Consider the following 12,049-nt stretch of genomic DNA (forward strand, 5'->3'; position numbering starts at 1 on the left):
AAGAGCTAAAACTGCATGACTTTTTAAGTATGAGTATGACACATAACTGAGAGTTGAAATTTTTTGAATATCTCCATCCTGGCGGTCATAGGATGCCAGAAAGGGTCATCCAGGTAAAGAGCAAAAATATTTTTTGACTTAAACAAAGCATTTATCTTATAAAAATACTAAAATATCCTCTAATAGTATATCCCTATATGAAATACATGTGTTCAAGCCAATTTTAGTTTCCAGGTATGATCCTGCAGGTCTTGATCCTTCAGGTCTCAAGAAATCTTCAAAAGGCTCCTGTGGCTGCAATTTTTGACTTAGAGACTTCAAATTTTAAACTTAAGCTTTTCTTAAGGGGCGTTGCCACGAAAGGGACTATACCCGAATTTTCCCATAGATTTATCAAAGGTAATGCAATTGTAATAGGGGTGAAGTGTTTCAACCCCTAACTGGCGGTAGTTCCCGACAGAGCCCCTAGCCTAGTGATTCTATACAAAGAGGTACTTCAAGTGTTTACAGATTGAAGATTTATTCAGAACTAACTATGATTTACAAAAATACAGTATTTGCTCCAATCAACTGCCAATTTGACAAACGGCTGTTAATTTTCCGATACTAGTTAGCTCATGTTAACTTTCTTACAGCCGCGGAAATTTGGAAGGCGTCTGCAAAAACATTTAGTTAAAATAATTTCAAGGTGTTAAAAAGAATTAAATAAAACAAGTTTATGCTAATTTTTTTTTTAATTTTAAAAAGTATAATAAAATGTGTGCAAATTTTAATGATTTTACAAAGTGTATTTACATTAAAATAAATTTAGTAGGTATACATAAATACAATTTAGAATAATGGTATAATATTCACGCAACCTTTTAGGTAATTTAAAAGCACCTTCGAAATAAGACGGACTGGAAAACGTGACATTCTACGTAACAAAAGAAACGGCGGTTACGCCCTTACCATAATGGGAGCTAAGGCATTGAAATAGCCTAAAGCCCTTATAGGACATTTATGAATCTTCTCTAAAAAAGGAGAACTCAATCGGTTCTGTAGGTATCAAAATCTTAAAAGATAAACAAAAACTTATCTATGTTTCAATAAAAATGTGAATAAATATTAATGCCTTTATTTGTTGACATAACTATGCGTAAACAATTTCATATTAACTATACAAGAAATTAATGAAATATTTAAGCTCTCTAAATCGATATATTATTACTTGGATGTTGCACCAGATTTTCATTTACTCTAATAAAGTGATACTTGTAGCAAAAATAAATGTACACCCTCTTTCCACTTCTGGACGGACTTACTGACCAATAGATGAGGTCAATATTAGCAACCTAAATTGACGATAAGTTTTCACTGTCAATATGTCCACATATTCCATTTGTATATACAGGGTCATTCAAGAGAAATGATTTAAAAAAAAACTTAATTATGCATAGAAAATAAAACAATTATGTAGAATGCTTTATATATTTGGAAAACCTATTATGGGACATTTATGTTTCAAATATTTAAAAATGATTATTTCAACAAAATATGCCCTAAAAACCAGCTTTTCCAAAAGCCTTTTTTTCGAAGATTTATTGAATTAAATGTTGTTAAAAATGTGCACCTTTTTAAAATTCAAATTGCGCGGCTTGTGTTAATAGTAGAAAAATGGTATGCATACCGTTAGAATCGCCATAAGCTCTAGTTTTTTAAATATATAAAACCATTCCTGTGCTACGTATAGTATAGGAGCTTCGTGGTAAAATGTTCCAATTACCTAAAACTTTTCAATCTTTTTCTCACATTTTTCAACATAGTTTCTAAACTACAAATAGTACTAAAACGGTACTTATGTTTTCAAAAAATAGAGCTTATGGCGATTCTAATGGTATGCGTAACATGTTTTTACTATTAACACAAGCCGCGCAATTTGAATTTTAAAAAATGTGCATATGTTTTGCACAACCTTTAAATCCATAAATCTTCGAAAAAAAGGCTTTTGGAAAAGCTGGTTTTTAGGGCATATTTTGTTGAAATAATCATTTTTAAATATTTGAAACATAAATGTCCCATAATAGGTTTTCCTAATATATAAAGCATTCTACATAATTGTTTTATTTTCTATGCATAATTAAGTTTTTTTAAATCATTTCTCTTGAATGACCCTGTATATATATTCTAGCAGCTACGTCCCTAGAGACCTCTTTAGTTAATCTTAGTTATTTAATCTTTAGCTAATCTTAGTCATTTTTAAAAATTAAAAAAAAATTGGGGGTTGTATTTTTTCCAGGGGCGATTTCTCTTGAGATGGTATGGTACTCTACCCAACAAGGATGACAACATCCATAAAAGCGAAGCACAGAAACAGTAGGACAAACGGACATTAAAACCTATTTAGTGTCAGAACTGAATAATCATAATATAAATGTATATGAGTCGAAGCAAAGTTGTAAGTAAATTTGTTGAAAAACTGCTTTATACAGAATTATGTTTATGGACATACTTACATTTTTAGGACTTGATTATAGAGTTGCTTCGCTAATAACATTATACTTTGTTGTCCCAGGAATCAATATATCAAAAATCAGATTAATCGGATGATTAGAACACATAAAAATTTGTTGTTTAAAAAGTAAAAAAATCAACATGTTTAAAATGGACGTACGGACATTTTGGTAATGATTATAGATTTGCTACGCTTTCTAAATCGTACCTAATTACTAAAGGAATCACCATGCAAAATTTGAAATCAATAGGACAATTCTAACATGCCTAAATTAACGAAAAAAGCTATCCGTTACGGACGGACGTACGGACGGACGGACGGACCGACCCTAATTATAGAAAAGCTTCGCTTTTAAAAATATTTTTAAATCTCCACAGCAGTACCTATGAGTGGCTACCCTGCACACAGGAGAATCATATCGTTCAGGGGTTAGCAAGATCCTTTGGTACAAACAGAGAGATATCCTGTTACTTTAATATAATGATAAGATTTATAAATATATAAATTTTATCCATAACCAAATTAGGACGACTTTCTTTTTATCGATTTTTTCTCCCAAAAATAACATTGCATTCATAGACTTCCAAGGGGGGGGGGGGTAATGGGGCGATTACCCCCCCCCCCCCATTTAAAATTTACCCCTACCCCTACCCAACCATTTAGGAGGGGGTATTTACCCCCCCCCCCAAACAATTTTGGGGGGGTAAATAACCCCCCCAAATTAATACTAATTTTTAATCAAATTTTAATTACTCCCCCCAAAAATTTTACCCCGGGGGTAAATTTTGGGGGGGGGTAAACAAATGTTACCCCTGCCAACAGATTTCAGGGGGGGTAATTACCCCCCCCCCCCCAAGTAAATTTAACCCCGGGGTAAAAATTCTGGGGGGGTAAAAAAATTTGCGGCGCGCTTCGTGCGCTATTTTACCCCCCCCAAAACCGAATTACCCCCCCCTTAAAAAAATTTTACACCCCCCCCAAAAAAAAGCTTGGACGCCCCTGATTGCATTAGCGTTGGAATATTTATAACAATGTTGAAAACATCGAAGAAGCTGAAAGTCGCTCAATGTGACGTCATAAAAATGAGGGATTATCAATCTCTTTTTTAGGGATTTTCTTTCCCACTCCTCCTCTCCTCATCCCTCATTTTTATGACTTTCTTCGTCTTCAAAACATCTATAATGTAGGACGTACAAGCTTTTTCGGGGGGGTGGGGAGATATATCAATTTGAATGAAGTGGGATGAGAGTAAATTATACTTTCAATTACTCCTTATACACAGACTTAGCATAAAAAGCGTGCCTTATAGCTCTAGTAATAACATAATTGTATTAATTAATTATTAATAATGTTGGGGGTTTTAATTTAAGATAGACAATTTTAAGGAAAGCAACCGCATTTTAAAATAGGAAAGCAATACAATTAATATAACCAGGTAGTAAACAAGTAAAATACCGCTAAAACCAATGTTAACCAATGTATGTTAACCAATGGCTTTCTCAAAATACAACAAATGCATACCAAAATTATTTTGTTTATGTATTCAATAAACAGAAATTATATTATTGTAAAATTTATGAATTAGTTATAATACTATTATTCATATCATTAGAACGTGAATTTTTATTGAAAAAGTGAAAAAAATAAACGTGTTGATTGATAAATTTTATGATGAATTGGTTATAAAAATATATTAAGGGTTTTTACTGTCCATTAAGATCTCGCTAACCAAGAAACGAATAAATTAGTTAAGATTTATAGCAATTATCAGCAACAATAGAAACAAAAATCATTGAATTGCTGTATCTTTTTATTGTAGATTATAGTATTTATTTTCGTATCCGTGGTTAACCACACTTTAAATACAATGTGTTTTTTTATGAGAACTTTTTTTGAAAGCAATTTTACCCCACTTATAGTTATCAGAATTTAATGATTAATGGCTTATTTTCTTCGTTTTTTATAACCATTTATAGAACATCAAAAAAATATTTCAGTTATTATTAAAAAAGTACAGTAAAATTTAAAATTCAAAACTTAGGTGTCAACATCTAAAAAAGGTTTTAGCGCATTTTTCTTAAGCTCAAATCTCATACCCTTTGCTAGAAAAAATTGGATTTTCAGTAGTCCACTTTACGGGGCCAGTTCTCCCTCCCTGGTTGATATATATATAGTATATTCCAATATAGCTTCGAAATCATATGGAAAATAAATATCTGCATGATTAGAGCTAGTTCTCAGCCATGCTGAAAAATTATGTATAGCATCGGGGCTAACAAAACTGGTATAAATCTTATAATTTTATCAGCTGAAAGCAGTTCTAATACGATATTATAAACTAGCGGCTACACCCCTAGAAGCATCTAGGGGTAGGAGGGGGAAAAGTCAACCTCAGCCTATTTTGTATTTGAGTTTTAAGAGAGTAAAATAATATTTTTTTGTTTGGGGGGGGGGGTGAAGATACCCTCCCAAAAAATAGTTTAAAACCTTCCCAGGTCCTATAAGAAGCTTCACTGTAAAGGAGACTAATATCGGTTCAGTGGTTAGCGAGATCCGGATAGACAAAAAATGCTACTACTTTATATGATAGGATAAATATCATCGCGCAGTTAGAATGTTATTGTAGGCGTTTTTATTTAATTTAAAAGCTTTTTTTGAAAACAACGAAAATATAAATTTTAGTGTAGGACGTTTTAAGTGTCCTAAATTTGAGTAGAGCTTTTTATTGACAATTGCCTTGTTAAAAACTGCAAGTATTTTTAGACACACAAAGAAAACTATAAGTATCATGTAACCAATGGATTAGATGTCTTTAAAAAATAAATAATGATATGTCAGCCAGAAAAAAATAAACACAATTTAAATACCATAAGGTCTCCTCTAATAATATCAATATAATAACAGCATGTCAATAATATATCAGCCATTACCATTATTATTAATTAAAGTCATAAAGTTGAGAAAAGTCAATGAAATTGGCAGTCTTTTTCGCGCATTTATGTGCACTGCGAGATAACTGTGTATTATTGAGATATGACTATTTCAAATATTTTAAGGCCGTCTTGTGGCGGTTGAGATTCAATGCAAGCATAATCTATACGTCCCCTCGTTTGGATGTTAGCAGTCTATAAAGTTTATAAATTGTTGGAGATATTCGTTACAAGGAACATTTCACCGTAAACTGCACTAAATATGATCCTTTTAATTCCAGAAACTAGAAGGATGAGAACCCCTTTACTATAATCTATGCGCAAACAGTAGGACTTATGAGAATCATCCCTCTTACAAAAAAAAAACATTATTTACCATCAAACATTTTAGTACAAGAATTAGATTTTCCATTGGAAATTACTTATGTACCCATAGGTTTTTGGGAATTTTTTTTTTGCTTTTTTGGGGGGAGGAAAAAATAGTTTTGCATTGGTGAAACATAATTTCTCCAACCTTATACACCTAACTGACGGAAATAAGTGTACCTATCCTTGTCAATTTAAAATGAAGTTAACGCTTTTAATTTTAAGGGGGGTAAAATAGGGTGATTTTAAGTTTTGCGAGGGGTAACATATTTTTTTTTAATATTAGTAGGGTTCAATTCAGGGAATTAAAACTTGAGGGGGGTAAAACCCTCTCATCCCCCCCCCATCCCCAATGGACTTATTTTTAAATATTATTATTGAGTAGCTTCGCTTCTCTCAGTGCAACACCTACGCAAGGATTGTTATTTAAATATGTTTTTATGTTTGTTTGTCATTTTTTGTTGTTGGTTTGTTATCAAGGTTGCACCATATACGCATTATTTAGATATTTTCTGTAATAATATATTTATTATCGCATCGTATTATAGACAGCTTTCCGCAGATATTAAAATGAAAAATTTAAAGATTTAAACCAGGTTTGTAGGTAAAGATTCGAAACTGATTAATATCCGCTGGATTAAAACTGATTTTCACGCATACTAAAAAATCATGTAAAGCATCGTATTACAGACAATTTCAATATACGGGGAAATCTGTCTATAATACGATGCAACAGCTAACTATTAATGTTAATATTATTCTCTACTGTGATTATGATTATTATTTTAAATATTTATATTAAAGTGTCAAACGTTTTGTTTAGTTTAAACTGTAAATATTGAATTTTTTCTTAATTAATAAACCCATCTTAAGAGTTAAATAAAAAATTATTTCGTCAAAATTTGATTAATTCAAACTGGCAACGTTCAAACTTTTCAACCAATAGAAACTAAGTAATTTTGTTATTCATCATTAGAAAATATTTTTGTACAATTACTCTAGTTAAGAAAATATCTAAATATTTAATAAATTCTTAGTTATATTTCATCAGACAATAAATGCATAGATGTCTCACCCAGACTTGGCCAAATTGGTGGAAACTCTTTTCGTCTTCTAGCAAATTGCTTTTGGTTCTTTAGAAGGAACTTGGCTGTTGTTATATTTCCGACGCTGTTAGCTGATTTCAAACACCTAGTATAAAATTGAGACAGGGTCGCCACCTCGTGGGCAAAGTTACATATAGCTTATATCCCCTCTATTATTTTACTTTAATTTTCAGACATATAATGTCCTTGTATTTTGATTGTGCGATCAAATCGGACGGAGGAAAAATATATTCACAAAAATATTGTATAAAAAAATTTGTTTTGTTAGACCCGAGGGGCCAAAATCACGATAGAAGTACCAATTTAATTTTTAAATACATAATTTTACAAAAAAAATCGTCTAAAAAATTACTAAAAATCTATGAATATACTTTTGAAAAAAGGATCTGGAAATATTCACGTAAACTCAAGTTGGCATGGTAAACTCCCCCTCCTGGCTGTTGGGTCCTACTCAGAGGATAAAGGAGGATATGTTACTGTTTATTCAGGTCATATTCGTAAAATTAATTTTATAATTAGAAAGTAGGTCTCGGCAGCCGCGCGTCAGAGCTGTCTGTATGCCTCATGTTAACCAACCTTGAATAATTGTAAAAATCAGCTTAAAGTCTAAACCTTCCCCCCCCCCCCTCAAAAAAAGTTGTAAAGCATCAAAACAGGTTTAATTTTGAGGATTATTCGTGGCGGACGCACGGCTGCTGAGCCTTGATAGGTAGATCACCAAAAATGAGATGAAATAAATAAAGTTATATATAGACACATAGATTTTGCAGACATTTTGGAAGACATTTTTTATAAGCAAAGATTTTCTATAATTAGGGTCGGTCTGTCAGTCCGTACGTCCGTCGGTCCGTCCGAGATAGATAGCTTTTATTTGTTAATTTAAGCATGTTAGAATTGTCCTATCGATTTCAAACTTTGCATGATAATTCCTGTACTAGTAAGGTACGATTTAGAAAGCGTAGCAACTCTATAATCATTACCAGAATGTCCGTACGTCCATTTTAAACATGTTCATTTTCTACTTTTTTAACAACTAAGTTTTATGTGATCTAATTATCCGTTTAGTCTGATTTTGGTATATTGACTCCTGGGACAACAAAATAAAATATTATAAGCGAAGCAACTCTATAATCAAGTCCTAAAAATGTAAGTATGTCCATAAACATTATTCTGTACAAGCAGTTTTTCAACAAATTTACTTACAATTTTGCTTCGAACATTTATTTTCTTATTATTCAGTTCTGACACTATACAAGTGTTAATGACTGTTTGTCCTACTATTTCAGTGCTTCGCTTTTATGGATGTTGTCATCCTCGTTTATATATTTCCTAGACCTATAGCTAGCGAGATCTTAAGCTGCAGACAGACACATACAAAGAAAGAAAGACATCTTGTTACTTTTAAATAAAGAGTATATAGTTAAATAGAAGTTGTGTAATAAATATATGGCTATAAAACAAACTGATAATTAATTGATAAAGATAGATGTCTAGTAGAAATTTTAATGTGTCTTTGGGTTAAGAAAGAACTTTTAAACGTTATTTTTTTTATTTTAAATAATAATAGCTGATTAATTGTTCTAGATGATGGAGAAAAAGCAGAAGGGATTACTATACCAGAACATCCAACTGCCCAGGTTAGGTTTTGTTTTGATATCATTATTAAATTAAAAGAATAGAGGGGGCACGTGATTTGGGACCCTGTTCCGACTTCAAAATATACGGAAATATATCACTATGAAAGAATTACAGCGGCTACGTCCTTTAAAGCCCCTAGGTGCACTTAAGGGGAGAGTATAGATGGAGGGGAATTCCACTCTTTACTTTTAGTTTTTTTCCCCCCCTGATAATTACCCTCCCTGAAATCTGTTGACAGGGGTAAATATAGTTTACCCCCCCCCCAAAAAAAAAAAAAAATTTACTCCCGGGGTAAAATTTTTATGGGGGGGTAATTTAAATTTTATTTAATACTATTTTTTTTTATTGGAGATTTTTTATTTTAGGGGGGGTATTTACCCCCCCAAAATTGTTTGGAGGGGGTATATACCCCCTCCTAAATGGTTGTACGGCACCCCCAGGGTAGGGGTAAATTTTAAATGGGGGGTAGGGGGGGGGGTAAAATGAAAAAAAATTTGGGAGGGGTAATTGCCCCATTACCTCCCCCCCTTGGACGTGTATGATGTACCCCCTCCAAAACATATATTAACCTTCCCTGAACTTATGAGAAGCTTCCTTTGATGTCCTTTGATTAACATCCGTTAAATTACGGTAGCATTATGTCTTTTTCCAGTATGGCTTCGAAACTGATTAAAATCCGCACGGTTAGGACTGATTCTAGGCAATACTGAAAAGTCATGTATCGCATTGTATTATATCTACGAAATTAAAAATCATAATATTAGAACCAGTTTTGTTATCCCATGCCTTCGGCAACTCGAGGTTAACAAAATTGGTTTCAATCATATAATTGTATATTTTTATATACGCGGAAAGCTGTTTATAATGCGATGCGATAAATAAATATTATTGTCCACTTGCAGGTGACTTCAATAGCCTGGCATCCATCCAGAAAGATTCTGGCCGTTGGATGGGAAAATGGAGAACTTTTTATGTTCAATGACCAGTCCAATACCTGTATTGAGATACCTACAATTCACAATGCGGCAGGTATTATCAATTAATTGATTGATTGATTAGTCATAGTTTCTTAGGGTTTGGACCTAAGTAGTCATGGAGTAGGCTGAGACACTTTTGTATAGCCACTAGTGCTATCAAGCTCCACGTTCAAGCACATTATGACTTGACCCGCTATCTCATGAGAGCTACTCATTATTACCTCACCCTCGCCGAGTATGGCAGGTGTCCCAAATTAAGTCACCGTAATGAATGACGCTCACCGCAGAGGAGCTTGGGATAAGGGTAGTACTGATATTATGTAAGTGACTATTGAGTATCCAAACCTACTCAATAATCCCCTTCTTACACAACCAGGGGAAGTTGCGTGCATGTATTCAACTGAGAAATTCGAGTTGCCACATGGGGATTAGAGTGAAACATGAATACCTCGGCTTCTGTTTAAGATAGACAGCTAAATTTCTCTTTGTAGATTAACCTTATCAATAAACAGACAGTATTTGATTAACTTGGTCCGTAGGTCTGTAGGTAATGCTACATAAGGCTAATACAAATTTTGTATAAAAAGGTTAAGTCCTTTTTTATTTTCTAGTCATTTTTAGTGACTCTAAACGTACACTTAACAAAACACATTGTCCATTTAGCTATTCATGGTTTTTTGTTCTATACTACTTAAGGATGTTGTCATCCTTGTTATCTGATTAATAACTATTTATTGTTATTTAGTAATGTTGATGAAATGGAGTAAAGCTGGCTCAAGACTAATTACTTGCGATTATGCTGGTAAGTGGAAATTTTTTAATCTGTTAGTAGCGAAGCTACTCTTTATTTTAAAATTCCGTCTGTTCGTCTGTCTTAAACATTTTGGGGAAACGTGATTTTCTCGGCTTCTTTTCAAGAAAGAAATAGATAGAGTTTTATTATTTATGACACTGTAGTTTATGTTCTGGATGTCTATCCATGATTTTTTAGCTTACTATTTATAGATATTGTTATCCTTGGTTTTTTTTAATATCTGAAGTAATTGCTTGATATCCTTAAATCCTAAAATTATAACATCGCAGATTTTTAAAACTAACATCAAAAGTGGAGATCTTACCCCGACCTCGCCCCTCTTTTTACTCAGGAGTCCTTAAAGGCCTCTACGGGCGTAACCGCCTGCCAGTAAGTATAATTTGCCTATACAAACAAGATGTAATTGCCCTAACATAATCGATATACCATTAACTTGGATGTTGCAATAAATTTTCATGTACTCAAATATATTGATACTCACAGCTGGCTAAAATAACAATCACCCCATTCACCTCCTTCGCCCCATCTCTTCCACTCCTACTGGATGAAGGAACTGACAAATAAATAAGTTTCTTTTTAGCAAACAAAAATTGACGTTAAATATAATTATCTACATATAACATATATCTATCTATCTAGGGTCAGTAGTGGGATGGAGTTTAGATCGTAGCGGACAGTTGACAACTGTCTTCCATCATGAGCTCAAAGATCAAATTAAAACTTTGATGTTTAGGTAAGCTTTCAATTTTAATTATTTTTTTTTTTTATAATAATATAATTTTAGTTTTAATCCTTACCATCAAAATAATAAAACTATGTAAGTGTTGTTATATGTACTAATAGCTGCTCCCCTATATAGCATCTATAAAATTAAGAACTTAATCAGTCCAGGAGTTGTTGATAGTTTAAAACAAAACAAAGAACACCTACTTATTTATTTCATATAACTTTGTATTTCAAGGAAATAAAGTTTGGGAATTTTTTATTCACTCTCTAATAATAGATAATTGTTGCTATGATGTAAAATAATTGTACTATTTTAAAATAATGAATATTAGCATGGGCGTTTACAGAGAAAACTTTCAAATATGCTTTTATTTGTAAAGCCAGGGTATATATATATATTTGCTCATAATAATTCAAACTTAGAATTTATTTTATTAAACTTATTTTTAATGCGAAAAGCAGAAAGTCCTTACGTCCATTTAAAAAATGATGATTTTTAACTTTTTTTAAAAAAGTTTTTTTGCATGATACAATTATCCTATTAATCTGATTTTTGGAATAATGATCTTATGACAATAATGTACATTATTATTAGCAAAGCATCTATGAAAACAAGTTATTAGATTGAAATTAAGCCCTTTATGGTATCCTATTTTTACACAATTTTTTTGTAACAAATTTCTAATCAATTTTGTTTAGACTTACAAATTGATGTTTAAGCTTCTTATTTCAGTTTTGACATTCTGCTCGTTTGACTTAACTCCTGAATTTATATATTAGCTTTTATGGATGTTGCCATCATTGTTACTATTAATATCACATGCAGTAATATTTAACATTTCCATAACTTCCTTGATATCACACGGTTTGGCAAAAGTGTGTTAAAACTTCATCCTTTAATTTTATATTTACTAAATATGCCCTAAAACAAGTGGGAGTATTAGAAGTATAATTTGTATATTAGACCATTTTTATATTTGTAGCAGAAACCTTTTCAA

General features: G+C 32.2%; 1 protein-coding gene across 1 annotated transcript in view; it reads left to right on the forward strand.

Annotated features, from left to right (window-relative positions):
• Positions 1-92: 92 nt before the first annotated feature.
• rempA (intraflagellar transport protein rempA) overlaps positions 93-12,049 on the forward strand; it is a 76,229-nt gene continuing 64,272 nt past the window's right edge. Inside the window, exons 1-7 of the mRNA XM_080172129.1 lie at positions 93-113; positions 218-284; positions 7,280-7,384; positions 8,481-8,533; positions 9,437-9,563; positions 10,257-10,313; positions 10,965-11,058. Coding sequence (XP_080028255.1) covers positions 93-113; positions 218-284; positions 7,280-7,384; positions 8,481-8,533; positions 9,437-9,563; positions 10,257-10,313; positions 10,965-11,058 — 524 coding nt within the window. The remainder of the gene's footprint in view (positions 114-217; positions 285-7,279; positions 7,385-8,480; positions 8,534-9,436; positions 9,564-10,256; positions 10,314-10,964; positions 11,059-12,049) is intronic.

This window comes from Acartia tonsa, chromosome 9, assembly GCF_053477335.1.
Source record: "Acartia tonsa isolate MP-2025a chromosome 9, ASM5347733v1, whole genome shotgun sequence".
Classification (NCBI taxonomy): Eukaryota; Metazoa; Arthropoda; class Copepoda; order Calanoida; family Acartiidae; genus Acartia; species Acartia tonsa.